The sequence below is a fragment of the Mastomys coucha genome, unplaced genomic scaffold, assembly GCF_008632895.1.
Source record: "Mastomys coucha isolate ucsf_1 unplaced genomic scaffold, UCSF_Mcou_1 pScaffold20, whole genome shotgun sequence".
Classification (NCBI taxonomy): domain Eukaryota; kingdom Metazoa; phylum Chordata; class Mammalia; order Rodentia; family Muridae; genus Mastomys; species Mastomys coucha.
This window is the reverse complement of record NW_022196903.1, coordinates 59,856,499-59,884,152: the sequence shown is the minus strand read 5'-3', so window position 1 is coordinate 59,884,152 and position 27,654 is coordinate 59,856,499. Positions and strand designations below refer to the sequence as shown.

Below are 27,654 nucleotides of genomic sequence, written 5' to 3'. Positions count from 1 at the left end.
CCACTGTGTCACTCCGAGCTTTGTTGTCTGTGGTGCATGTATACCAGCACCTGGACTCTGCACCTCTTCTGTCTAGCAGAGCTCCTTGAGACAGAGGCCTGAATGTGCTCAAGCACTTCCTTCAGCCCTCTACTCCAGCACCACTGTGAATCCACTTGGACTCCATATGTAAAGTATTTCATACTTCTTGCTAATGAGTGTCACTTTCCTTTTATATTTAAAGTACTTATTGGCACCTAACATATTATGTCTCATTTATTCCTTTTTAATTTTTCTGTCTCCCTCAACTAGACTAACAGCTATAAGAGGGTAGCGATTTATTTCATTGGTATATATTCAGACACTGAAATAATTCAAAACTATTTGTTGAGACAATTAACCAATTATGATTTCCACTGTTAAGAATCATTTTATTACTTCTAACTATTCTTTCCACTGAAACAGGAGCAATTTCTATTCAAAACTCTATTCCAGGTTTCTAAACCTGGTGAAATGTTGGGTGAACAGAACAAGAATCACCCTTTTCCAACTTTTGCCACAGGTTGAAAATGAAGTACGTGCAATTTCCCGTTCTCAATGGGAGAGAAAAACTCAACACATGGCTGATGACATCAGAGTTCCTTTCCTTTGTCTAAGCCTCGTTATGTCTCACAGGCACTACACACCACTCCCCAAGCACAACTCACAAGCCTCCTGTGCACAGGAGCAGTTGTCAGGCCCCTACGTTTAAGCTAAGGCTTCCCTCGAGGAGGCAAATCATTGTCATACCCCTCTACAGACCTCCCATGGACTTGGATAAACCACATAGATTTTCCTTTTCAGCTTTGAGCCTCTTCACAGCTTTAAATTTTAGCTTTGGGTCAGTCTTTAACTGATCCCATGGTCAAGCTTTCACAGACACATCTTGCCTTCCTTCCTCACCAGGTTCTGCTCTTGTCTCTATCTATTTGGCTTATTTGTGCTGTAACCACACAGGACTCCTGTGTTCTCTGAAACACTTCCCATTCCTGGGTCTTTGAGATGCGTTTTTTGAGAACCCCCTCTATACTCTACTCACATTTCAATGCTACTTCTTCAGAAGTGTATTTCCTCACTTCTTCCAGAAGAGGTTTGGAAATTCTCTCTACGAACCTATGGTCTCCAATTGTCACATTTATTGCAATTTGTGCCTAATGCATCTGTGTGATTATTTGATCTCACATTCCCCCCGAGGCCCACTTAGAACTCATTTTCATTGACACTGTAATTTGCCCTGTTCTCAGCATGCTAGCACAGATTTGAGCATAGAGCAAGCACTTGCTGGACATTTTTGAATGAGTGAATACTAAGTCAATGAGCTAACTCAGGAATCTTAACAGCAATCTCATTAGTCAGGCCTGAGGATATTATATCCAGAATCTGTTTCTATTTGAATACATAGAATCTGAACAAAAATAGAAGTTTTTCTCTTTGCTATTCAGAGATAAATTTAGAGATGTCAGGTGATGTGGAGCAAAAGAAGAAAGAGTGAGGAACATGTTAAACATATGCAATGCCTTAAAAATAATACTGGACAATCATCTTAAAAAAATAGCAGGATAATTTCACTATTTACTATGTGAAGTCTGATATACCACTTACCATAGTTGCTCATACACATGTCAAAATATTTGTCATTTAATTCTGCCTACTTTCTGAAGAGAAGGGTTTTTTTTTAGTCCTTTAGCAGAGATAATATTAAGCTGAGCCATTTCGTATCACAGACAAAAGACACAGTATCAAACAGTGCGTGGAACTTCATGGTTTGTTTCTTGGATTTTTGAGCAGTACAGGATAGCAATGCCAGAGGCAAAAACAAGCTGATGTGTTTGCTGCTTTCAGAGAGCAGTTTCTTTCCTTAGCTAAGCAATGGTGTGTTAGTAACTTGGTGACAGACAGTACCTATTAACAAACAGGATATTTGCCTTCCTGGAGGTGATCCTTGTGCACTAACAGCAGCAGGACATTCCTAAGGTAACAATTCCATCTGAAAGCCCTCAAGTTAGGAACCTGAGCCAGCAATACGCTATGCATTCATTATTAAACATGCACAAAACACATGTAGAATAGAGATACAATAAGAAGTGATAGGTCTGTATGTTCATACATGTCATCTTTAGTAAGGTTGGTAGAAATGAAATGAATAGATGAAAATCACAGGTGAGGAAGGATGAACACCACAAACCACCCACCCTTGTAATGTACATGTAAGCATGAGAACAACATGTATATTTTGTGTCTTTTTTCTACTCCTCCAGACAACTGTCCTAGATAGAACATCAACATGGTGGTGTGCACATACCACTGTCTACCCCAACTCCGAAGTTACATTGCTTCTTGGATCTACAACTTTACCTAACTAGTGCAAACAAAGAATTCACTCAGGTATAGTTACAAAGGGCCTTAAAATGTTTTTTGGAAATAAAAGACAAAGATAAAAAAAAACAGTAAATAAAAGAAAGGGGGAAGAAAGACAGTTTTGCAATGTCAAATAATGAAAACATGTTTTGCAGAAAAAAAAATGTCATTTTTAGTACCACCCTTGAACCTACAACTCACTCAGTATTTAGAAGATCAGGGGGTAAGCCATTTATTTGATTAAGTGATGTGATTATATAATTGGTAAGCTGTATTTAAAGAATACTACAAAGAGATCAGAACCCAAGTGTATTTGGGAAAGGAAAAACACCACCTAAAGAAAAATTTTGGTTTGGTCTCCTTCACTAAAATATTTGAAGGCTACAAATCTGACTGAGCTCAGTGACAATTCAGTTACTACTAAGGATTCCTCTGAAGTCATGCGTGGCTTTGTGTATCTTTTCTTTTTCTCAACTGAGCCTTCATGAAGACCAGTGCAGCCAACTCCTCCATTTACTATGTAAGCATTTTCATCTTACGTCTTCAGTCTCATGAGTACCTTTTCAAGCTTCATAATTATTTTCACTTTGAGCCAGTTCTTAGTCTGCTACATTCCTTCACAGAGTTACTGTATCACAGAGTTGAAACTGCCTAGTTGAAGAATGAGATAATGGGGCCATTAAATAGAAGACCATTCTCCCTCCATGAAGTTGAAAATATGATATAAGATCCCTTATCTCCAGTCATTGGAAAGTGGGTTAGTGATATGGGACAATTCTGTGTTTTGGAATGCCAACCCATCTCAGACCCCATAATTTTAGTTCAAAAGATTTACAATGAAAGGCAAAGATGTGTTAAAGCATGACACTTTGATAACTTCAAATATAATAATTTCAAGTATATCATATACATGTATATGATATAGATGTCTAACTTTCAAACAGAGGCATATTTAGAAACAGAATCGAAGCCCAGTTGCTTATGGTGGCATGAAAGACATGATAGTTGTCAGTTTTTCAGTACTTGAGTTTCTCAGAATTTCATTCTATCTCCTTGTACTATCATATTGAAGTAATTTCAGTTTACTCCTACAGAGCCTGTCTTAGAATCCTTTACTCTCCTAGGAATTAGAAAGCGATCATTTCAAAATAAGAATACTAGTGTTGCCTCTTGCACCTATAAGAAGAGTACAACCAAGAAGATTCAGCCAGCCTCACCCAATGAGCAGAAATTGCATGGCCACTATGTCTGTCTTAGAGAAAATAGAAAATGCTGCTCATAAGTTGATTTTCAGAACTCCATTTGAAAACTTCCTGTCTTCTAGGCAGCCTCTTTTATGGCATTGATCAACAAATACTACAAGGACAGTACCTTCTAGGCGTATCTCTAAAGAGGTAACTGCTGATTTCAGCTCCATCTGGAATCACAGATGAATCATGAAAAAATGCCTTATCCTGGATTTGCATCTGAAAAAGTTCCTCATCTCGGGTGGGCAGCTTCTGGGTCCTCGAGGTGAGTGGTAACAGGAGACACAGAAAACTCCAGAACAGCAGCTCCATCCTGGGCAATAGAAACAAGTTTTCCCGTTAGTCCTGAAGGCAGATCCTGGGGCTGGTAGGAAACTTCCTGACAAGTCAGAACTCTTCATTTACACAGAATCAGTGATGTAGCACGTGTCTCGGATATACACACACAATTTTGAAGCAGTTTTCCTGTGTTTTATTTAAACTATTTCATAACGTTGAGAATAGATTTACTAGAGTCTCAGACACTAAGCAAAATGTTTTAAAATGAAAGGACTTTTAATGCATTGACCTCCCTGAGTCCTAAGAAAGGAAGTCTGCACTTCATTGTGACAAAAGCCAACATGATCCTCCAGTGTCCAGAAGTTTGGAGGATCACTAAGGGTCAGTCCTTTCAAGTTTTACAAAATGTATGGCCACAGTTGGCCACAGCCATTGCTCAGCAGCCAAGATACTAATCGTTGACACAATTGAACAAACACTCCCAACCAAAGTGATAGCGACCCACTGAAAAGCAGAAACATCTTACACATTTTTTAAAGATTTATTTATTTATTTACTTTATGTATATGAATACACTAGCTGTACAGATGGTTATGGGCCTTCATGTGGTTGTTGGGAGTTGATTTTAAGACTTCTGCTTGCTCTAGTCAAACCCACTTGCTCCATCCCTGTTCGCTGTCTTCAGACACACCAGAAGAGGGCATCAGATCTTATTATAGGTAGTTGTGAGCCACCATATGGTTGCTGGGATTTGAACTCAGGACCATCAGAAGAGCAGTCAGTGTTCTTACCTGCTGAGTCATCTCTCCAACCCCTTTTTAAATCTTTAGCAACATTTTTTTAAATCTTGCTAAAAACTTTACTCAATTTTTTTTATAATATTTTACTTAACACTAGAGTTTCATAAATTGTGGATTTAAAAAAAAATTGAAGCCGGGCGGTGGTGGCGCACGCCTTTAATCCCAGCACTTGGGAGGCAGAGGCAGGCGGATTTCTGAGTTCGAGGCCAGCCTGGCCTACAGAGTGAGTTCCAGGACAGCCAGGGCTACTCAGAGAAACCCAGTCTCGAAAAACCAAAAAAAAAAAAAAAAAAAAAAAAAAAAAAAAAAAAAAAAAAAAAAAAAAAAAAAAAAAATTGAAATGCTCAGCTCCATCATCTGTAAAACAATTTGTTCAAAGCCACCAAGTTATTTTATTGTTATGTAATTGTTACAACTAACAAAAGTAATTTGCTTACAAATTTGCACATCAAAAAACCAAGCCTTATGTTTTAGCTGTAGAACAAGCCACTCAGACCTTTAAGTCATTGGTCTTAACTTCTTGATGGGGGTCTTTCCAACTGTGGTGTTTATTGCTCACTTCTATCGATAAAAGAGGCTCACTCTCTACTGCCTACACATGTAAGGCTGCTGTTAAGGCCACTGTGTTTCTTGGAATTAGTTTTCTGTAGGATAGCCTAGATAGGAACAAGTGAGGTTTTGTTCCTCTGGTTAACTGTTCTATATTTTTCTTAAAAATTTTTGTAAAGAATTATTTCCCAGGAATTCAAGTATTAGAAAAAAAATATAAAGGTTTTTTCACTTAAGTACTTCTCATAGTGAGAAATATATATGTTTCAAATATACATGTTGGAAATAATTTGAAATGAAGTAGATCCTAATACAAATTAAAATACCTATTACTGTGACTTTAAATTTGTCTCTCTGTTTTTTTGGAATACAATCAAAAAAAAAAAAAGGAAAAAGAAAAGGAGAGAGATGTCTCCATGGTTAACTGTGCTTACTGTTTGATCTTCTAGAGGAGCCAACTTCTCTTCCCAGCACTCACATAGGGCAACTGATAGGCAACAGCCTGGAACTCCAGTTCAAGAGAATGTAATAGTTTTGGTCTTCTGTGACACTCACATATATGTAGCATTCACTTTCAGACACACACACACACACACACACACACACACACACACACACTGCACACAAAAATTTAATTATTTTTTAGTCATCTAAAAATGGTTTTTGAAAGCAGTAACCTTTATAGTGAGAGTGTGAGTAGATTTTCACAGTCATCTTGCTCAGAAAGTTCTTTTAACTACTTCTACATGTTTTTGTCTGCTTTGTACATATTTTCCCATTCAAAATACCTGCAGTGACAGAGTTACTACATGCAATGCCCTGTTTGCTGTTTTTCCTTACTTATGTTTAGCAAATGTTTTGGAGCTTTGCCTATACTGGTTTGCAACTAGTTGGATTCAGTATATAGTATGAAGTATGTCCTCTTTTCATACAATTGAAACCCCGGTTACATAGCCAGAGAGGGATCCAATTTCAGGTAGAACAGCAGGACCTAAACTTTGCAATATCTCTCAAGAAAGTTGTGGTTTTTTTATTGTCCACCCTTACTTAGTTGAACTATAATAGAAAGAAAATTTAACAGAGAACTGAGAAAGCTAGCATTTGGTTCTAGCCTTTAACTATATTGTATGATTTTAGGCAGTTCACCTGTTCTGGAACTCAATTTTCTAGAGGGTTTTGATGAATGATCCCTGAACTCTAAGAATGGACAGGATTCTGTTAGTGAGCATTAAATGAATCAGTTGAACCAGATGACATTTTGGGAAGACACCAAACTCCCTTGGGTTTCCTTTCTATAGCCAGGCAGGACTTCCAGTAGAAGGAGGTGGGACCTTTAACCCAAACTTTATCCTGCCTGCAAGATTCACAGAGATAAAGATAGAGCAGAGATTGAAGGAATGGCCAACCAATGACTGACACAACTTGAAACCTATTATATGATAGAAAGCCAACCCCTGACCTATTAATGATACTCTGCTATGATTGCAGACAATAACCCAGCATAACTATCTCCTAAGAGGTTCTAACAGATGCAGAGACCCACATCCAAACATGAGCCTGAAGGAGTCTTGTGGAAAAGAGGAGAATAAAATTGAGCAAACCAGAGAGGTCAAGGACATCACAGAAAAACCTACAGGTCAAATAACTTGAGCACATGGGGGTTCACAGAGATTGAACCACCAGCCAAAGAACATGCAGGGGCTGGACCTAAGCTCCCTACACATTTGTAGCAGATGTGCAGCTTGGTATTTATGTGGGTCACCTAACAGTTGGAGCAGGGGTTGTCTCTGACTCTGTTGCCTGTCATTGGATCCCCTTCCCCTACCTGGACTGCCTGGTTGGGCCTCAGTAAGAGAGAATGTGCTTATCCCTGATGCAACTAGATGTCTAGACTTGGGTGGTACCCAAGTGAGGGCCTCTCCTTCTCCTCAGAGAAGGGAAGGGATTTGTAAAGGCAGGACTGTGAGGAGGGGAGAGAGGGGGAACTGAGATTGGGATGTAAACTAAAAAAATAATTATGGAAAAATAAATATGTTATGCAAAACTACAGTAAAGGAAATAGAAAAAAGTCTCTTAAATACTCCGATGATTATGAATGAGAATTAGAGGTATGCTGATGTATAAGTACAGGCTTATGTGAGATCCTGATAGAAGTCTACAAGAGTCAACTGAATGAACCCAAGTCAAACTCAAGAAGCTTGTCCCTAGCAAGCAAGGACATGATGGGCTGAGATGCATAGGTGCCTCGTTCCTTCTCTCTTCCCCACTATTGTCTGCACTGAAAGGAAAACCTGAATAGCATTTGGTGTTTGCTAAGCATGAAATCAAATGTTGTTAGGGGCTGGAGTGATGGCTCAGCAGTTAAGTGTACCAGCTGCTTTTCCAGAGGTCCTGAGTTCAATTCTCAGCAAACATATGGTGACTCACAGCCATCTGTAATGAGTTCTGATGCCCTGTTCTGGCATGCAAGTGCACATGCAGATAGAGTACTCATATACATAAAATAAATAAAAAAATATTAAAAATGTGCTTAGGAAGATTGCCTATTTTAATCAAATAAAACATAATGGTCACTCCTCTTTGAGTAGTGCAGTTCCCTAACTGCCTCCTGAAAGGAGATCCCAGACAATTGTTTAAGTCTCTTCAGAGTGGAGAGGATTTGGCTACTCCAGGGCAGGATACCTCGGTTGTCTCCCTGTCTGCCCATGAAGCTGTCAGCTATACAGTTCCATTAAGTGACTGAATCCTACTATGTTGCCTGGGTGTTTAGAAAAGACCCAGATGGAGAGAAGCAGCGTTCTATGATTATTAGAAATGGTGCAAATTAATAAATGGTAAATTTATATGATAAATTAATGATTTTGTACATGAATTAAAGTTTTTTATGTTGAATTTTTGATAAGTGAGGTCATGCTGGGCCTCAAAAAGCTCTACATTTTAGAAGCATTTCAAAGATTTTTGTTTGTTTGTTTGTTTGTTTTGATTAGAGATGGTTGGCTTCTCAACCTAACATTCTTGGAAGATAAAGCATTGAGATACGAAAGCGAGAATAATCACTGCAGTTGTCAAGGATGAGGATTCCCTAAGCTTAGTTGCCTCTTTCATCACCTGTGGGAGTCAGGGGTCAGAAAGCAGTCTCTCTGACCAAGTAATCTTGCACCTTCTTTAGGTAACCACATAACTATGACAAATCAATTATTAGCTTGAATATTGAAATAGACTCCAACCAAAACAGACTTAACTTTTTAAAATTAAAAAATAAATTGACATATAACGATTATATATATTTAAGACAAACAGTATGACAATTTGATGCATGTATTTAACATACACTGATCAAATCAGAATAATTAGTGTTTCTATTTTCTTAAACATTTATTATGTCTTTATGTTGGGAACTTTTAGTCCTTTCTTCTAGTTCTTAGGATGCATTTACTGAATTATTTCAACACATAACTACTCTGCTTTGACATGAAGATTTCAGTACTGTTTCTTCCATTTGCAATTTGATGTCCATTACCCAACCTTTATCTAGATCTAGCTTCCTCTTTTATTTATCAAAATGTCATATTTTCTCAATATAGTTCTATCATGTATGCTTTGTTTTCTGACAACCATCATAATTGTCATGTCAATTATGATGATCATGGCAGGTTTTTCAGAGAAGAGTTTAAAATTAACATAACCTCAAAACACAGGAATTTATATTATATTACACACTATGGTTCAACATTCAGTATTTTAAGCATATACATTTATTTATTTATTTATTTATTTATTTATTTATTTATTTATTTATTATGTCTGGAAGTTTCTATCATTTATGTTCTAGAGAATGAACTCAGGTTGTCCGACTCACTGAACATCCAATATTTTAACACGAAATACATTGAGAAGGGGAAAGTTCCCCTGATGAGTATTAGTCATTTGTTGGATGTTATCAGATTATAGACAGTATTTATTTTTAACAAAATGCACTTTGAGAAAGCACCAATGGTAATCAAACATTACTTTTCAAGCATAATATGTAGAATTTAATTCATAATTTATATTCATTGATCAAAAATGGACTTAAAGATTATTTAAATGGAAGTCTTAAAGTTTTAAAGTTCTTTAACCCATGTGTTCTCTCTAAAACTTTCATTCTAAGAATTAGCCACTTCATTTTTTTTTAATAATGTACAAAATAAGAGGTTTCATTGCCAAGTTCTCATATGCATTATTATACTTTTTGATCATTCAAAGCTTCCCATTCTCTTCTCCCATCTTCCTGGCCCCTTTCTTCCTCCAAAGAGTCTTTCTGCTCTCATGTGGCATGTGAGGAATTAGCCACTTTAAATAAACAACTGGAAATGCATCCCTCTTCAGAGGAAGCCTGGCTAAGTCAGTCTCTGAGAACAGACTTCTAAAATTACAAAAGTGCCCTCTAATGGCGTAACTTCTTTTGCTTCTCTTTGTTGCCTCTCCACAGCCACAGCTTGAAAGTTTGAATTCAGTAACACTGATCAGGCCAGGCAAGGTGACATATACATAAAATCGCAGCTCTTGAGAGACAGAAGTACGATGGTCAGCACTGCAAGTTCACCCTCAGCTACAGAACCAGTTTATGGCTAGCCTAAGCTACAATGAGACCTTTTGTCTAACAGAAACAAAAATAGCATCCCTCCCCTCCCCCAAATAAAACAATACAATAAGCAGCAATAATTAAAAACCCAGACTTTCACTTTCACAATGACTTCTTACATGGCCATCTGGTGGATAATGTTGTGCCGATGTGTGTAGCAAGGAATCTTGTTAACCTTCTCCCACAGCATGTGTGTAGCTCAATCAGATGCCAAAAGTTGCCAGGATGGTTCCACATCTACATCAAATACGTATGCAAATATAGATACATATGCTACTATGCATGAGCATACACTGTACTAAGAAAGTCAATCGTCATGGCTGTATGACTATTAACAATCCAGAAAAAACAGCATGCTGCTTTTCTAACTACCAAGTAGGGTCACTGTCATGGTTTGCACTGGAAGTTTCTGTTGCCTGGACTGTAGAGATACTAACACATCTCTGCCAGTGCCTATGTTGTTGAAAGCCTTTTTCTTAAACAACACTCACCTTCAAATCCTGTGGAGACTAAAGAGGGAAGAAATTGTTTGCCTGGATGTCCCAAAGTCTTTGGGATTACAAGCTATGGACACAGGAGATAATTTTATTGTTTGGAAGGACAATATGTGTCAGACTAAAGTTACAAAGAAAAAGGTTTTTTTCTCTTTTCCTCTCCTCTTCCACTCCCCTCTCCATCTTCTTCACTTCATCTCTGTCTCGATCTCTAGTTCTTTTTCCCTCTCTGTCTCTGGCTCCACCTCTATTTCCATCACTATCTCTATGTCCCATTTCCTTCACCTCCATCTTCATCTCCATCATGTCTACCATCCCCATCTCTATCTAGCTTTTTCTTAGGAACTGAAGAGAGGAAATGAGGTTTTTTTTTTCTGAAATATCATCTCAAGATTACCATGCATTCTATACTGACAAAGATGAGGAGGGTCCAAGAATAATGTACCTTAAGGTATATTTAGGTGTGTGCTGTATGCACATGCATACATTCTTCAGGTCAAAGTAGAAATGTGTAACTGTACAGTCAGCTGATGTAGAAGTGAAAATCAATGAGGCATAGTCCTAAAGGAAGAGTGTGTTCAATATAAAATGCCACATTTGCTGCTGCTGTGGGCGACAAGGCAAACACTACAGAGAAGCTGATGTGACAACAGTTTGCTTTAGAACTTCAGTGCAGACTCGCATCTACCTCATTTTCTTCACCTTTGCTCAGCTCTGAGGAGTACAGATTGTGTGGGATGAAGTGAAGACCAGTTTTAAAGATTAAGACAATAAATAAATAGGTGCTTTATTTTCAGTTATTGGGATATGTGTCAGTGTAATGGGTATGCACATGTAATCACAGGCACCCTCAGAGGCCAGTTAGGACTTACCCGCAAATCCTCGAGTACTACAATTATAGGCAAATGTGAGTACTTGATGTGAGTTCTGTGACCCAAAGCCAGGCTCTCTGAGAGCAGTACACACTCTTAACTGCTGAGACATCTCTCCAATCACAACCAATGAAGAAATAGGAGCTACTCTCATTACAAAAACTAAAGAGTAGGGCAACTAATGGGAAACTGAAGGTGCACTGTTTTAGTCTAAGACAGTCAGCATTCTTTTACAATTTTCATTTATTACTATTTATTCAGTCATTTATCTGTGTATGTGGGGGGCAGGTATGGCTTGGTGCATGCGTGTTGTTGCATGAGTGTGTGAAGACCAGAGAACAGCATTTGGGAGTTAGTTTTCTCCTTCTAACATGTGGATCTCAGGAACCCCACTCAAACTTTCCAGCTTGGCAGCAAGAGCTTTGACCAACTTAGCCATCTTTCAAAACTTCAAGTTTTTATCCTATGGATTCTTTAGTGTAGTTAAAATAAAGTCAAACTGACCTAAGATCCTCCTTTCCTACAAACTTGGAGAAATACTAAATGACCAGAAATAAGCAAAATAAAACCTTAAAGTACGTTGTATAAGCTAAAACCTACAACTGACCCCACCTCCAAACAAGTGATGCCTGTACCCAGACACCTAGAGCATCTCCATACAGCCTGTCCATACAATGCACTAGCAGTTACTTAAGGTGGACTCACCCAGCAGCCAGTCCTGAGCACAGCACTGGCTCGCTTGATGAACACTATTTACTATTTAACCCTTTTAAACAGTGATAAGAGGCAAATAAACTGGATGAGGTTTTGCCATACAAACATACTCAATGGATTTTAGCCACAAATTCTAACAGCAGTCTTGAGTAGAAACCATTTCAAGTGACTAGGAGTCTTGCCTTTAGTATTTGCAGACTACTGTCCTAGTTTGCTCCCTAGTGCTGCAGTTAGCACCATCACCAAAGGCAACTTGTGGAAGAAAGGGTACCTCTGATTAATAACTCTAAGTCACACTCCATCATGAAGGGAAGTCTGGGCAGAAACTCAAGACAGGAACAAGAAAGCAATAACTGAAATAGAGGTCATAGAGGAATGAATGCTCCTTACTGGCTAGGCTCTCATGGCTCACTCAGTTTGCTTTTTTCTGTAACGTAGGGCATCCTACCCTGAAGAGAGTGGGGTGGCACTTTCCACAGTGGACTGGGCCCTACTCTGGTCAATCATTAATCAACAAAATGTTCCCGAAGACTTGCCTACAGGTTGATCAGATGGAGGCGTGTTCTCAATCTTCCAAGATGATTCCAGCTTGGGTCAAATTGGCTACAAACTAATCAGTAGACCTACTGTTAGTTAGCTTATTGTTGGAGGGTAACCTGTAAGTCTGATAAATACAAACTGTGTGATTTGTGATATTTCTGACCAGGAATTTCTGACTAAGGGGCAGCATGATGTAAATGAAGACAGAGAGCTTCCTCAGCCATGTAGCCACCTCAGGACTGCCACCAACAGCTCCCTTCAGTGGTGTTTCTAGAATCAAAGCAAACTCGTCCAACCTCCCACAATGGTAATCAAGGTATGCAACATCTTTGCAGAAATGTGAACATATTTGTAAAGAACTGCATCAGGGGTTGATAGCCATTCTGTGCTATAAAACCTGAGATCAAATTCCTGATGTAAGCATGCTGCACAAAGGATACAGTTTTAAAATATCCACATCGAGATTTACTTTATACTACTCGAAATAAATTCAAAGCAACCCCCAAGCCCCACAAAGGGAAGAATATCCTGAATGACTTGAAGAAGAATCATCTGGAATAAATGAAATTTAATGTTTAATTACAGAGAGTAGAAAGTGCATGATTATAATTGAGTGAGGATAATTTAAGGAATGGTATGCCACAAAGATTTCTGTTATTCCCTTTTCATGCAAATATTTAGTCATTTAAATTTCTGTTATTAAACTTGAGGGCATCTGTTTTTATCTACATCATCGAAGCACATGTGATAATATACTTAAGTGATTGATCTAGCTGAAAGGAAAATGTGGTGTTGGTCTTAGGGCTGGTCCTTGTGTCTGCACCAACCTGCTGGCAGGCTGCGCTGGGTTCTGTAGTGTGCCAGAGCTTGCCTTTTGGATGCAAAAGTCCCTTCGAGGCAGAAATGCAAAATAATAAGAAGAATAATGTTTAAATTCCTAGAAGTGGTTTAATTTTGTTGTCTTTTCAAAGAAGAAAAATGTTGACAGAAGTTAGTTGGTTGTTAAAAAGATCCAAAAATATCCCCTGCTTTTCTTAAATATTAAAGAAGGAAATCAATGCACTGCAGTTTGGGATTTCCATATGTAAAAAGAAAGAACTGCAGTAGGAGGCTCCTGGTTTGTCCTGTGATGTGGTCTCAGCAGGTGAGAATGGCACCCCCATGCAACACCTGTCCCTTGTGGATTTATCTCTGTTAGCAGAATCTGCTGTCACTTCATAGTGCCACAATTACAAAGGGCTTTAGAGTTCATTACACCAGTGATTCTAACATCCTCAAGCACTTCCCCCAGTGACTGCCAACTTTCATTCTGAAGGGAAATTGAATCAATATCAAAAAGCACTGTAAAATTAAAACCTGCCAGAGATTCAAATAAAGTTTCCATGCTGTCATCCATCCACTTGGATCCTCCTAGCGTGAAGTTTGTGACAGGGACAAAGTCAAGGACATTCTAATTTTAAATGACCAAGTGTACAGAGTCAGAACTATTTGTGAGAACTTATTTTAAAGTACGTAACCCTGACTTCTCACTGTTCTTAAGACCAAAAAGAGCACAATAACAACAGAAATGACCAAAATAAATGCACCTTAAATAGCCATAGTTTTTGATGTGGGAAACCAGACTTTAATTAGTGAAAGAAGATTTAAACTGCAGTGGATGGATGGCCACAAGATTCAGCCAAGTCCAAGAACGATGCATAGGATAACGAAAAGTAACACTGACACAAAAGAGAAGATGCTTTCTTCCTATCAAAATGTCCTCTGGATGCGAGATAACTGGGTGAGTTCCTGCCATCTTGGGAACAGCTAATGGCTCCTGGACTGAAGAGAGCCTGTGGGAGGGAGACAATACTAGATTGCTTTTCTTGCAACAGTTAAGCTGTTTTTTCCTCTTGGTTTGCAGCAGAATGAAAGTGGCTTCCTGTGCAATGTTCAAAAGCAGTCCATTCCCTTCACACCTCATTCTCTGCAGAGATGAAGCAGAGATGGGGCAGAGGCCATTAGCCCCAGCACATGTCGGCAGAGAAGCGGAGATAGCAACACACACCCTCAATTTAACTTTATAGTTACTTTAGCTGGAATTTGAAGTTACCAAAACTGAAATATGATCAAAAAGCTAATATTAAAAAGCCAAGTTGCTAATAAGTGACTTGCCAATTGCTAACTTAGTACTCCAAAGTGAGCTGGGTGATATAGGGACTCAACAATGATAACAAAATAATCATACAAACGCGAAAGCTACTTACAAAGACAATAGCATTGATATTCACTCATTATTTTTAACTCAACATCTTTGTAATGAGTGTTTGCTATACATCAGGAACTCATTTGGGGACATATCATAAAGTGCATATTGTAGTCAGAGTGATAAATAGCACACAAATATAAACAGGATAACAATGTTGGCTGCTATTCATTGCCATGAAGAAAATTAGAATAGGCCTGTATTAAAGAACACATGGTGACAGCAACTTCAGGCTGAGTATTTAGAGTGTTTCATGGAAAATATGACATTTACATTGTGATTTAAACAGAAAGAGAATGCCAGAGAAGTAAAGGCCAAAAGAAAGAGCATCCTGTACAGAGAAATGTCTGGAGCTAAGGTCCTGCAGTGGCACTAAGCTTGGGGTATTGACAAAGAAAAAGGTCATTGGTAGAATATGGGGGGTGGGGGGCAAAGTGCAGGTCACATGAACTTTGCCACCATATCAAATACTTTAGATTCTATTCTGAATGTGATGGAAAGCTCTGTAAGGAGAACATGCTATCTATCTATCTATCTATCTATCTATCTATCTATCTATCTATCTATCTCTCTCTCTCTCTACCTACTGTCTGTCTGTCTATCTTTCATCTATCCATCCACTTATCATCAACCTACCTATGTATGTACCTACCTACCTATTCATCCATCAATCCATCTAAGAAATAACTCTGTACTGTATAGGTAAGCAAACTTATGGAGAGGGTGATTATAGAAATAAAAAAAAAATCAACCTAGTCTCTTAAAAACACAGAGGAAGGCTCTGACAGATGCCAGTGGCAATGGGTAGGTGACTTGGAGGCAAAGATAAAGAATAATGGAGCAGTTTTGGGATATATATTTTATAAACTCAATTACAGAGACTACAGAGGCAATGAAGACAATTACAGTGAAGAATCACGAATAATATACTAGGATGAAACATAAGAAATCAGAGAGAATGTAAATTAGGTTGAACTGATATAGTAGCATAATGAATTACTACCTATCTAGTATGCAACTTTTAAATCTAATTCTTTCCTCAATTTTCTACATCTGTATTTTTTTTATTTGTGCATGCCACAGTGTACACACGTGGAAGGGTCAGAAGAAAAGTTGAAGCAGTTATCTCTGTTCTACTGTCCTTGCAGGGATCAACCTAGATGGCCAGCTTTGGCAGTGATCACCTTTACCCACTAAGACATCTTCCCTAGCCTAAGCAATTTTTATGCCAAATAAAATATTTGAGGAAAACACGCTTTTTATGTGATGAGAATTCTATGCAGTGGAGGAAAAACTCAAGTATGCAGTGGTGACATGTGTGACTTTAAAAAGTGAAAGCCTTGACTTCAATTGTCATAATGCAAAACTGGATTCAGAAATAGAAAAAGGCTAGTGAGACAAATGGAAAGCAAACACACACACACACACACACACACACACACACACACACTTGTACGTAGTAAAATTATATTTCAAGTAAGGGATGCAAAATACTTCAGGTGCACTAATTTATCAAATTTATCAAAAGTACACAGAGAACTAAGAATCCTGAAGCTGTATCTTAGCTTAGTGTATTACTAGTGAGCAGGAAACAAAATAAGAAAAATGGATACAGATGTTTTGAAGAAAACTGACTTGAAGTACAAACAGACCAGCTCTCTTCCTAAACTGTATCTTAATAGATAGCTAGAAAAAATGAGGAGCCCAACTTCAAATCAACATTTACCCAATGTCACTTAACTTGTACTTAGCATTTTTTTAAATGAAGCAGTCCCAGATTGAGAAAGCATACAGTACAAGCTGTGTGATGACACAGGGATCCATGGGACTTTCTAGAACTAGATTTTCATTGAGGAAGCAGATGGCTGCCTCATAAAGAGTGGAAACAATCAAATGCTATCAGGGCCACAGACAGAAAAGGAGCAACTGGCTGTGTCATGGAATGGCAACGCACTAAGGCGATGGATAGTTCAAGGTGGGAAATCAGGGTCCTTTTGTATGCTTTGTAGTAGAGCCAGATGCTTATTAAGCTCTGCTGGACTGAGTGGCCTAATGGGCTAGCTACTGGACCCTCTATACTGAGTTGGATTGCTCTGGCTGGGCCTCTGCACTGAGACACATAAAATGCTAGTCTTGTTTGTGAATGAGAATGCAATGACAATTAGAATAACAGAAAAACTATAGCAGGAAAGAAGAGTCTACAAAAACACATGGACTCTTCTCTCTTCTCATCTGTCAGGAACAACCTGAAATCTTCACCTACATTTTGTCAAACTCAGGTGATCTCTGTCACTTTCTCAAAAGACCATAAACATTCTATTCTCCAAAAAGATGGTATTTAAATTATTCAACTTCAAAGATATTCCTGTTTGTATGACAAACCTGGTTTTGAAAATTGCTTTGGTGATTCTCCAGCTGTGTCTGCTAAACACATGGGCCACATCTTCCATAATGCTTTGATCAAAGAAAGCTTTTATAATCCAGCTCCTAGTGGTGTAATTAAAAGCAAGCCCCACCAACAAGAAGAAGCTGCGTTAGAACAGCAAGCGTGGTGGAACCACAGTGCTCAATGGGCAACTGGCCAAGCACTGCTTGGGTACAGAGGCTTCACTAAGATCTGGCTGAGGAACCCTGAAACAGCAATGAACAACTCTTGTGAAGTGTTTGCACCTGTCAGGCTCACACTGTGCTGAGAGAGAGAGAGAGAGAGAGAGAGAGAGAGAGAGAGAGAGAGAGAGAGAGAGAGAGAGAGAGAGACAGACAGACAGACAGACAGACAGACAGAGACAGAGAGAGAGACAGAGAGAGACAGAGAGAGAGACAGAGAGAGACAGAGAGAGTCATAGAGAGACAGAGAGAGACAGAGACAGAGAGACAGAGAGACAGAGAGAGACAGAGAGACAGAGAGAGACAGAGACCAAGTAAAGAATTACATTGGCTTAATATGCCTATTCCAGAGAGCAATGGGGCCTGAACAGAAATTGGACCCAGCAAAGGGGCTGGAGATCATAGGAATGGTGGGTATCCCAGGCTCTGAGGTCAGAGAGGACAGCTGTGAGGAAGAACATCTCAGCAGGGGTCTTAATAAAGGCTAGAATAAAGAGGAAGCTATGCAGAGCTGGGGATGTTGGAATTGGAAGGGACTTCTTTCAACGGAGCAGACTCTGAGGAATACGAGCAGCACAGTTGGTGGTCCCTCAGGCCTTACATTTAAGGAATTGGTCCATATTTGTGTTAACTGCAACTACCACCCAAGAAAGAAGGGTATTATGTAACAAAAATTTCCCCAGGGAGACACTACACACACATGAACTCTTTCCATAGAGGGAGCCATAACAGACCTAAGTTCAGAAACCACCAAAATCCAACTTGGTGCTCCAATGAGTTTTATTGGGGTTTCTTAACAGGAATGTGGGTGAGGGGTTACTTACAGGAGCTAAAGAACAGCTTCATCATCAAAGGCAAGAATGACTGCCAGCAAAACTGGGAGCCTGGAGCATACTGCACAGCCTCCAGGCTGCTCAACAGGTTAGAGTGTCCTTTCTAGGTGCCTTGGTTATCTCAACCTATTGCAGGCAGCTTGGATGGTTTCTACTTCTTTCAGGTATCTGGTCAGGTCTCAGAGTTTCCTTTATAGTTTAGCTTCTCTGAGAATCTTCTTTGCAGCTCAGCTTCCATCCATCTGAATGGGACTCAGCCTTTGTTGCTTCCTGTGGCAGGAAGGAGCCTACTGAATCTGGTCAGTTTCAGGGACTTCCTGGGGCAATATTGAGTTACTTACCTTCTGGCTTAAGGAGCTTTTCTACATGATAGAATGTTTCAGTCTTGGAGGAAATGGTTTCATAACTGTTACAGTAGGTAACAGGGTCAGGAAAAGGGGTCTTGGCTCAGGTCAGATGAGGAATGATGGGCTGGAGCCAAATCAAGAGTAGACACCATAGCTTCAGGGTCCATTATCATACATATCAGAAGCAGAGGGACCTCCAACTCATGCCAACGACCAAAAGGAAATGCAGATGAGACTACAGTGGAGTAACATCAAGATGTGCTGGCAAGGGCATTCTACTTAAAGGAGTCGTTTTAAATGGCAGAGCTATTGCCAACAGTGCAAGGATGCCTTCCAATCTTCTAGAGCTAAGCACCAACACAGAGCTCTAGAGACACCAGGCGTCTCTTAGGATGGCAGCAAGGTGCTGCTCACTTGTATATTTCTTATCCTAGTCCTCTCTGTACAGTGTCAGTAAACCAGTTTACATTTGTTAGGTTCCTAGTATTAGTCCCCTACCCCAGAGGGAGGGTGCTTCAGACACAGATAGGGCAGAATTACAGTCTTTTGCCGAAACTAGAATTTGATTCTTATTGTCCTATCCAATCTCATTGGAATTGTATGGATTTTTATATGCCTGTTGTCCCTATAAAAGTGCTCTTCATGAAGACTTAAGGACCCAAGTTTATGAGCATAAATTTCTTTTTATTTATCTTGACATCCTTAGGTTGTTATTTTTAGTTTGCTTGCATGAAATGGGCATGGGATAAATATTTTCTGAATTATAGTGTCTGCTTTTGAATTGCTAATATCAAAGACCAAAGCAATCTAGACTGTCTTCTATCAGAAAAAATGCCAAAAGTTTCTAGTATGCAAGACGAGCTTAGGGATGGCAGCTTGCTACAGCCTCTTAGCTCAAGCTGAGCTTTAGACAATGTTCATGCTGATCACACAGCAGTGGAATATGGCATAGTGGTGACCTCTCCTACCGAGGCTCCAGAGTCAGACTTGAATTTCCTTCTTCTTAGAGAGCTTTCCTGTGCCATTATGACTATAGGGAGTGTGTGGCCCTGCTCTCAGCCTCAGAGTCCTGTGATTATGGAGGTCCTGATGAAACATCTGGAGTACTGAGGTGCTTGTTAAGGGAATAGTGTGCCCCACTCACAGTAGCAGATCAGTCCTTGAAGTTATCAAAGAGGAACATTGATAATATCTATTAACCATCGAATCCTGCCAACCCATCTGCAGCATGTGTCATCTTTCCTATCCAAATTGCCAATGTCAAGTTATTGACGTATTGCACTACTCTGGCATGCTTTTATACTTTGCACACTATGCCCATGCTAACCATGTTTAAAAATCTGTTTCCATATATTTCTGGAAAACAAAATGGGTGTGTTGGGTGGTTTTCCATTAATGTGAAGCTAAAATTCTGGTAGTGTGAGCATCTATTCCTCCAGCTCCTCCTCACTCTGAAAAACTCATTTCTTCAACCTTCTCCTACTCTGCTTTGTACTCTCAGCTCAGGCCCCACCCAGGGGTCTGTGCTGGAACACTTTTAGTTGTTTCTCTGGAGGCAAGATTCTGACCGTTCTGTACTACTGAAGCATTGATACCAACAGGCAAGTCCACTCATACATTTCTACTGACAACCATCTTAAATTCTGTTCGCACACATGAGATCCCCAAGTGTTCAACAGTTAATAATGCTAATCACAGAACCCAGCATCAAGCTGATGCTCATAACATTTTGTAGGAAGACCTAAATTAATGAAAATGGGAATATCGAAGTGGGATCCTTACTGAATAGAATTGTTTCACCAAGTAATAACAACATGAGCTGAAGAGAAAAAAAAAGGAATGTGTGCTTTTGACAATTTTAAAATTACCAAATGTATAACAGATTGTTATATGAAACTCAAGTAGCTTGGAAGCATATTTTTAGTATTTTGAGGTACAGATCAAAGGACAGCCACTCACAAGGCCAGAGGAGCATGAGGAAGATGACCCAGGTATGTGCTGGAAAGATGTGTCTTTCCTCCTAAAGACCACAGAAATATTCTGGCAGGAAATAGAGCACTAGTTACCTGGGGAGGAGCTATTATGTCCCTTTGAAAATATATTGCCATACATTCTGATCTGAGGAAAGAACTGTTGTATTCTCAAACTAATAGGCACAAATCAGCTTGGTTCAGCAGGTCTAGGGTGTGTCCGCAGACTGGCCCTGAAACATAAAGATACTGGTAACTCCCGGACTACACTAAATACTCAGGTTATAGATAGTTTTGTCCCTCTGAGTCTTTTGATTTTCATGAATTTTTATTTTGAAACTTTCAAAACATTAATATCTATCATGTCTTATTACTGTAAAAAAAAAAGGAATTTGAAAGTAATAATTGTTAAATACATGTTTTTCTTTTATAGAAGTCCAGCCCCTTTTCCCAAACAAAGACACATTTTGGAAAGATGAGATAATGTCCTCCAAGGAGGAAGTTCCTGGCTTCTGGTCATTTAGAGAACCTAGTGTGAACACAGCTCTCTTTTACTTTCTTTATTTAGCTCTCCCATCTAACTCATATCTCTACATCTCATGTGAACTCCTTTCACATCTTGCTTTCCCATCAATTCAAGACCAAAATCTCCTACAGATAGCTAGCTGATTTAAGTCTAGGCCTGTTCTGTGTTCTTTTCCATCCTTGTCTATCATTCAATTTATACTGTTCATTCACATTTGGAGAGCTCAAAGACTGTCAAAGTATAGTGAAAAAAAAAGAAAAGAAATGGTGGCTGAACATATGGTAAAAGATCCAAGGTGCACAAGAGCTGGCTAATCCTCCATCTCTTGATCTTGAGTGTATCTCTGAACCTCAGTCTTAGATTCCTTCTCTACTATGAAGACCAAGACACCTCAGATTAAACACGAATGTTTTAAATTAAAGATGTTCTCTATTTACATATGTATCGTGTAAGGTATCTGCTTAGACTAGCTGCACAAATGCAATCTCTTTTCACACACTGGAGACTGGGGAAGAAACCCAGGTCTTGATACTAGACATGCACTATACCACTGACCTACAGTCAGTGTCAAACTGGATTAAATAATTAAGGACATGTTTATAACATACTTTTAAAAACACAAATGGGGAAGGAGTTTCAGAGGCTAACTGATCTATCTTTATTGGATTATCTTCCAGGTAAATGTCTAGGTCTCTATTCAATTAGTCCTCATATAGAAACAGAAGGACCAAGATACTAGGGTGTGTGTGTGTGTGTGTGTGTGTGTGTGTGTGTGTGTGTGTGTATGTGTGTGTGTGTGTGTGTGTGTAACCATAGACATACTTCTTCCTCCCCATCAAACATGACATACTTGTACATAATAGGAGGCCAAAAAGGCTCAGTTTTTACAAGAGCTCTTCACTGTAGCTTCACCTGTGTTTTAAAGCATACAGTCTATGCTCTCACTCACCCCACAGAATGAAAATGATACATTTCTTTATTTTTCCAGAGGAAACAATAAATTCCCCTATGCATTAGTAACTTGGATTAAAAAGCTTTTATGTACCTAAAAGGTACTTTTAAATTTAATTGTAAAAATCCATTGTTTGAGAATTTTATATATGAAACTATTAGATTTTGACAAACCCACCCTCTGCATCTTTCCCCTCAGGGCCTTCCCATTCTTCTCCCCAGTTCTTCCCTTCCATGTTCAAGTCTACTAAGTCTATTCATGTTATCAGTATACTGCTTGAATATGGGTTGCCTGTCAGGAAGCCACATCTGAAATAAACTAATGTTCCCTCTCCCAGCAGCTATCAGCTGCCAATAGCTTTTCATACTGGAGAGGGGCTTGTGAGTGCCCCATCACCACTAATGCTGACATTTTGGCTAGCTTGATCTTATGGAGTTATAGGGCATTCACTCACATCTGATGTGAGTTTGTGTCTTGCAACATTCCTGTCCTGACCAGACGACACTGGTTTCACATAGGTCCTCTATTATCCCTGGCTCTTACAATATTGCACCATTTTTTTTTTGTCTGTGATGTCCCTAATCCTTGAGGGTGGAACAACTGATACAAATGTTCCAGTTAGGGATAAGCACTTGCCAGTCTCTAATTCTCTGCATTTTGACCAATTGTAAGTTTCTGAATCAGCTGCCAAAGAAGCCTCTGTGCTGAAGGCTGAGAGCTACACTAATTTATGCATATAAAGGTAAATATTAAGGCTAGCGTTGAATACTATGTTCACTTAGCCAAATAATGGTAGTGAGTTCTTTTTCTGGGTCTATAGCATATCCAGGCACAGGTTCTTGAGCTGTTACAATCACCAGCTCCATTTTCTGCAGCAAGCCTTAATTCTAGTTGGAAAGTGGTAGGTTACTCCTTTATTTATGGCACCATTGTACCAATAGAAATATCTTGCCAAGGCTACTCATTATCAGAGCTTGCATAGGTCACAGTTAAGTGATAACTTTTCTCCTGTACTAGTACCTTCCAGCATTATGAAAACATATCTCATAAAGATAAAGCTCCCAGGTCAGTGACAGATTTATTTTTTCTGTGTCCCAGGACTAAAGTCTATGGCATCTTCAACAATAGAGTCTTACTATCAAGTAACCAAGAGCAACATAGTAACCTGTCTGTATTGTTTTGGGAATTCTGCTCTCTGGTTAACTTGAAGGAAAGGAAATTATACATAGCATTGTGCTTTTTGTTTGATAGCATATGACATTTGGGAGAGGCATTATTCTCTCAAATAGAGAGTCGCTTTATTTAATTTTATTTAATTACTTCTTTAATGTCTATGTATGATTTCATCCATGTTTTTAGATATAATTTCCTTTTTTTCCCAATTGTAGAACTGACTTACCTTTAGTCCTTATGTCTCAAGAACACTACAGTTAACAGAATAAAATAACTGCTGAACTATTAAATACAGTTAGTTTGGAAGAGATTTTGTTTTTCAGTGATACAGTTACTATACATAACTTAAATATTTCAGCACTGTAGACTACATGTCTCGAGTAAATGCCCAACTCATTTTTCTAATTCCAACTTTTCTTATTAGTTTCTACTTAATAAAAAAAAATCATTGTATTTCTTTCCTCCCTGATGAATTCTAGTTATTTGAATATCTTTGTAAGTTATTCATAAATACACATATAAATGTACATATATGTACACACTTACATAAAGAAACACAGAGAGCAGACTAAAAATTAACATACCTGGCAGTACTCATGTATATGCTTACATAAAGAAACACAGAAGACAGACTCAAAAAACAGTAGCCTGGCTGTGCTCAACACCCAGAGACTTCCAACGCTGGTCAGTGAGAGCAAAGAGGAGAAAGAAGAAGCAAAAGAATCGATTTCCTAAACACGAGTGGATTAACAGCAACTGAAACTTGCTATGCCTTCCACTTCTGGAACAGCACGTGTGAAGACTTAATTTGCTTCAGTGTTGGGTAAGGGATGTTAAAGATTATGCATATGTTTGTAGATATGTACCCCACTTTACTTTCAGTTGATTTTCCCTGTCAAAAAAGAACCTAACTTTTTAGAAAGACAGGTGTGGACCAACGTTTGCTTACTCAACCTGTATAACTTCTGTGTTATTTGGAACCAGAATGGCTACTTTTTATTTTCAAACTAAAGAATAACTTCAACATAAGCAGTTAAATTTTTTTTCCTTAAAAATACTTAATAAATCATCCCCTAAACCAAACAAAAGCATTTAATAGACAGCACTCCACTTTGACTTTGCAAACTAAAGTGGGAATATATTTTTTAAATGTTTTATTCTTATTCATTTCTGTGTAGGGGATGTACACATGTCACTAACACACATGAAGGTTAGAGAACACTTGCTAAACTTCCTTCTCTAGTTTCACTATCTAGGGCCCAAGAATTAGTACCTAGGTCCTCAGGCTTTATAAGAGAATAACATTCCTGAGTAAATAAATATAGGAAAAAAAGCAAATTTTATCTATGCAAATTAACTTGGTCATTAATTTCAACTCAAATTTTGCAGAATTTTAGAAATCAAGTTTGTGAATCAAAGAATTAGTGCTATACTTAAAAGTTCCTGTGAGTTTATGTGTCTTCATTGAGCTGATGCCTCAGACTTACTATTAGTACAAGGATGTTATGGAAATCAAGGGATGTGGAAATGTTTTGTAAACAACCAAATTTTATCTAGAACACAAATAATGTTAATGGGTAAAAACACTGTCATCTATGTTTAAAATTTAAAATACAGGAACAACATTAACATCAGTTAAGTGACAACTTTGTGGAAAACCAGATTTTCAAGGAAAAGTTCAAAATGCAAAACTGTCTGCATGAAAAAGTGGAAATTGATTTTAAACTGTAATATGTATTTTTTTGCTTATATACTGTAAGTTCCAATTTTGTGTTTCAATGGTGTGTGTGTGTGTGTGTGTGTGTGTGTGTTTCTTATGCTATTTGTTAGCTTGTTTTGTTTCATTTTGTTTTTTGTTTGTTTGGTTTTCGTTTTGTTTTGCCTGTTTGTCCTCTAAAGAGAGAGCGCGTTCAATAGGTAGAGAGGTGGGGAGAACCTGGGAGGAGATGAAAGAAGAGAAACTGTGATCAGAATGAAGGGCATCATTAATTTAATGAGGGCATCAACCAAGCATGAGGCCATTGTATTTGTATGTGTGACCCATGAAGATGGACTTAGCTATAACTTTTGTTAAAATACAAGAGACAGAATTATTAGAAAAGGAAACTACAGGAAAGATAGGTTGCTCAAAAGAAAGAAAGAAAGGAAGAAAGAAAGAAAGAGAGAAAGGAAAGGAAAAGAAAAGAAAAGAAGAAAAAGAAAAGAAAAAGCTTTAAGACATGCATGTATGTATGTATAATACATATATATGTATGTGTGTATATATATGTATATATACATATATATACATGTATATATATGCACACACATATGCATACATGTTCAATTCCCTAAATTTCAGTGTTATATTGGTCTCTTTTCTATTTGGCTTTATCTTTTAAGATCTTAGCATATAATTTTTATGTTTATAATTACAATCTTACTGTTACTGCTGGGGCACTTTTAGTTTTATAGAAGACCCTGAAAAATAAATTTCCATTTAAATTAATAAAAAAAAAGTCTTTTCCCTGTCAGCTCCACCTTGGTAACAGCTGGAAAGGGACACTTCTCTCATATCACTACCTCTTAGCTCATTTGTTAGGGGAGAATCCTGCTACCAATGCTGTTGGTGTTGATAGTTACTTAAGAAGCAGTTTCATTTTTCCATAAAAAAACATTAAATTTTCATAGCAGTATTCCACAAACTTTGAATAGTCCCCAATAAAGCTTATAGAAGGAAGCAAAGGAATAAAAATAACCGAAACAAGTTGCCCAGCAGGGAGCCAACCTCCTGCCCCTGATCTTTGTCACCATTGTGATAATAAATGTCTCTTCAATTAGTTGGTCCACAAATGTCAGAATCTATCCCAACCCAAAGCTTTGGATAATGAAGTGTGGTGAATGTTTACACTGATTGACGCTGACCAGCACCCGGCATTTAGAGTTATGGGAAGACATGAAACCACACGCTGCTGCATCTCTTCCATTAAAACTGCACTTACCATATGGGTTTTTAAATGAAATTTAAAGCAAAGATGAATCGTGTATGTCTATATATTGTGGAAATTAGTAAAATAATTTAAGCTCAACTCGAGGATCATCATCAGTATCCCAAGATGTATGAGCGGGTTGTGGATTGTGTTTTACCACAATATTCTATACACTGTAACTCTTCATTTTCCAACAGTCTCTTGACACTTGCTGCATCTAAGCTGGACAGACTACCAATCCTAATCAAATAGGCCTTTTAAAGTTAGCGCTGTTTCTCAAACAGAGCTGCTGCCAGTGAGTAGAAAAACACTTAATATTTTTGCCAATGATCTAAATATCACTCTTAAGTATAACACTTTACTCACTTATTGTGTTATAATTTAAAAGTGGGCACAGTCTTTGTTAAAACAAGATACAATAATACTCTACAGTTTGTTTTCACTATGAGCTCAGAGATTATTGTTCATTTTATAAGAAGAAAACTTCAGCCAGGCATGGCATGGCAGTACATGCCCTTAATCTCAGCACTCCCGAGGCAGAGTCACTTGGGTCTCTATGAATTTGTAGAACAGTCTGGCCTACATAGCAAATTTAGGGCAGCATAGTGAGATTCTGTCTCAAAAGCAAACAAAACAAACAAAAGCAACAACAACAAAAGAAAAAAAGGAAAAGAAAGGGAAGAAAATGTTAATCTTATTGTTTTATTTTATCTCCATCTTTGTAGATAAGGCCAACAGTCTCTTAAACAGTCTTCTAAAGCCACTTAGGGAAGTTACCAGAAATATTGACTTCCAGTTGTGGATAAAATGTATACTTAAGTGTGTCTATATTTTTTTACTGTGCCTTTAAACTGTAGTCTGTGTTTCAGACATGGCAACTGGAAGACAGCCTTCACCTGGAGTCCTCTTGGAGCAAATGGCACGATCCTCACTTCACTTCAGCTCATTTCTGCTGTCTGTGACACCAGCTGACACTGTATTGCAGTAAGGAAGCAGGTGTACATGTGTGTGCAGCACTTAATTACAGGTTTGTAACTTGGGTATGTTTAAAAAGTTTCCATGCTGCACAGTGTTGAAGGATTTCACTTTAGTGAGTTGATTTCTAATCATGCATAATCAAATTTTGAAGGCCTTCCAAACTTTATTAACCTGTTATTTTAAAAAGTCTTCCACCATTCTCAACCAACATATTATTTCAAAGAAAACTAAAGCAGATCTTTGTTAAGTTAACTATATACATTTTACTGCTTTGGGGGCTCTAATGTGTTTCTTGCCCTCAGGATGTAAAGTAAATAAATAACTTAATCAATAAAAGAAAATTAAAAATAAAGGAGATACTTGTTTCAGTGTTTTTACCTGTGAGCCTAATACACTTCAGAAAAATATATAAAATGGTAAATATGTGTCATTCAAATTTGCAGTAGGAATAAAAACCCACAATTTAAAAACTAAAAATATACACCAACTGCCTAAAATGCATTTCCGAAAGGTAGAAAGAATGACAAGATTTAATCCTGAGCTCTCCCTGCTTCTGTTA

General features: G+C 38.2%; 1 protein-coding gene across 1 annotated transcript in view; it reads right to left on the bottom strand.

Annotated features, from left to right (window-relative positions):
• Ndnf (neuron derived neurotrophic factor) overlaps positions 1 to 27,654 on the bottom strand; it is a 45,567-nt gene that overhangs the window by 12,839 nt on the left and 5,074 nt on the right. Inside the window, exon 2 of the mRNA XM_031382081.1 lies at positions 3,748 to 3,936. Coding sequence (XP_031237941.1) covers positions 3,748 to 3,935 — 188 coding nt within the window. The 5' untranslated portion in view covers position 3,936. The remainder of the gene's footprint in view (positions 1 to 3,747; positions 3,937 to 27,654) is intronic.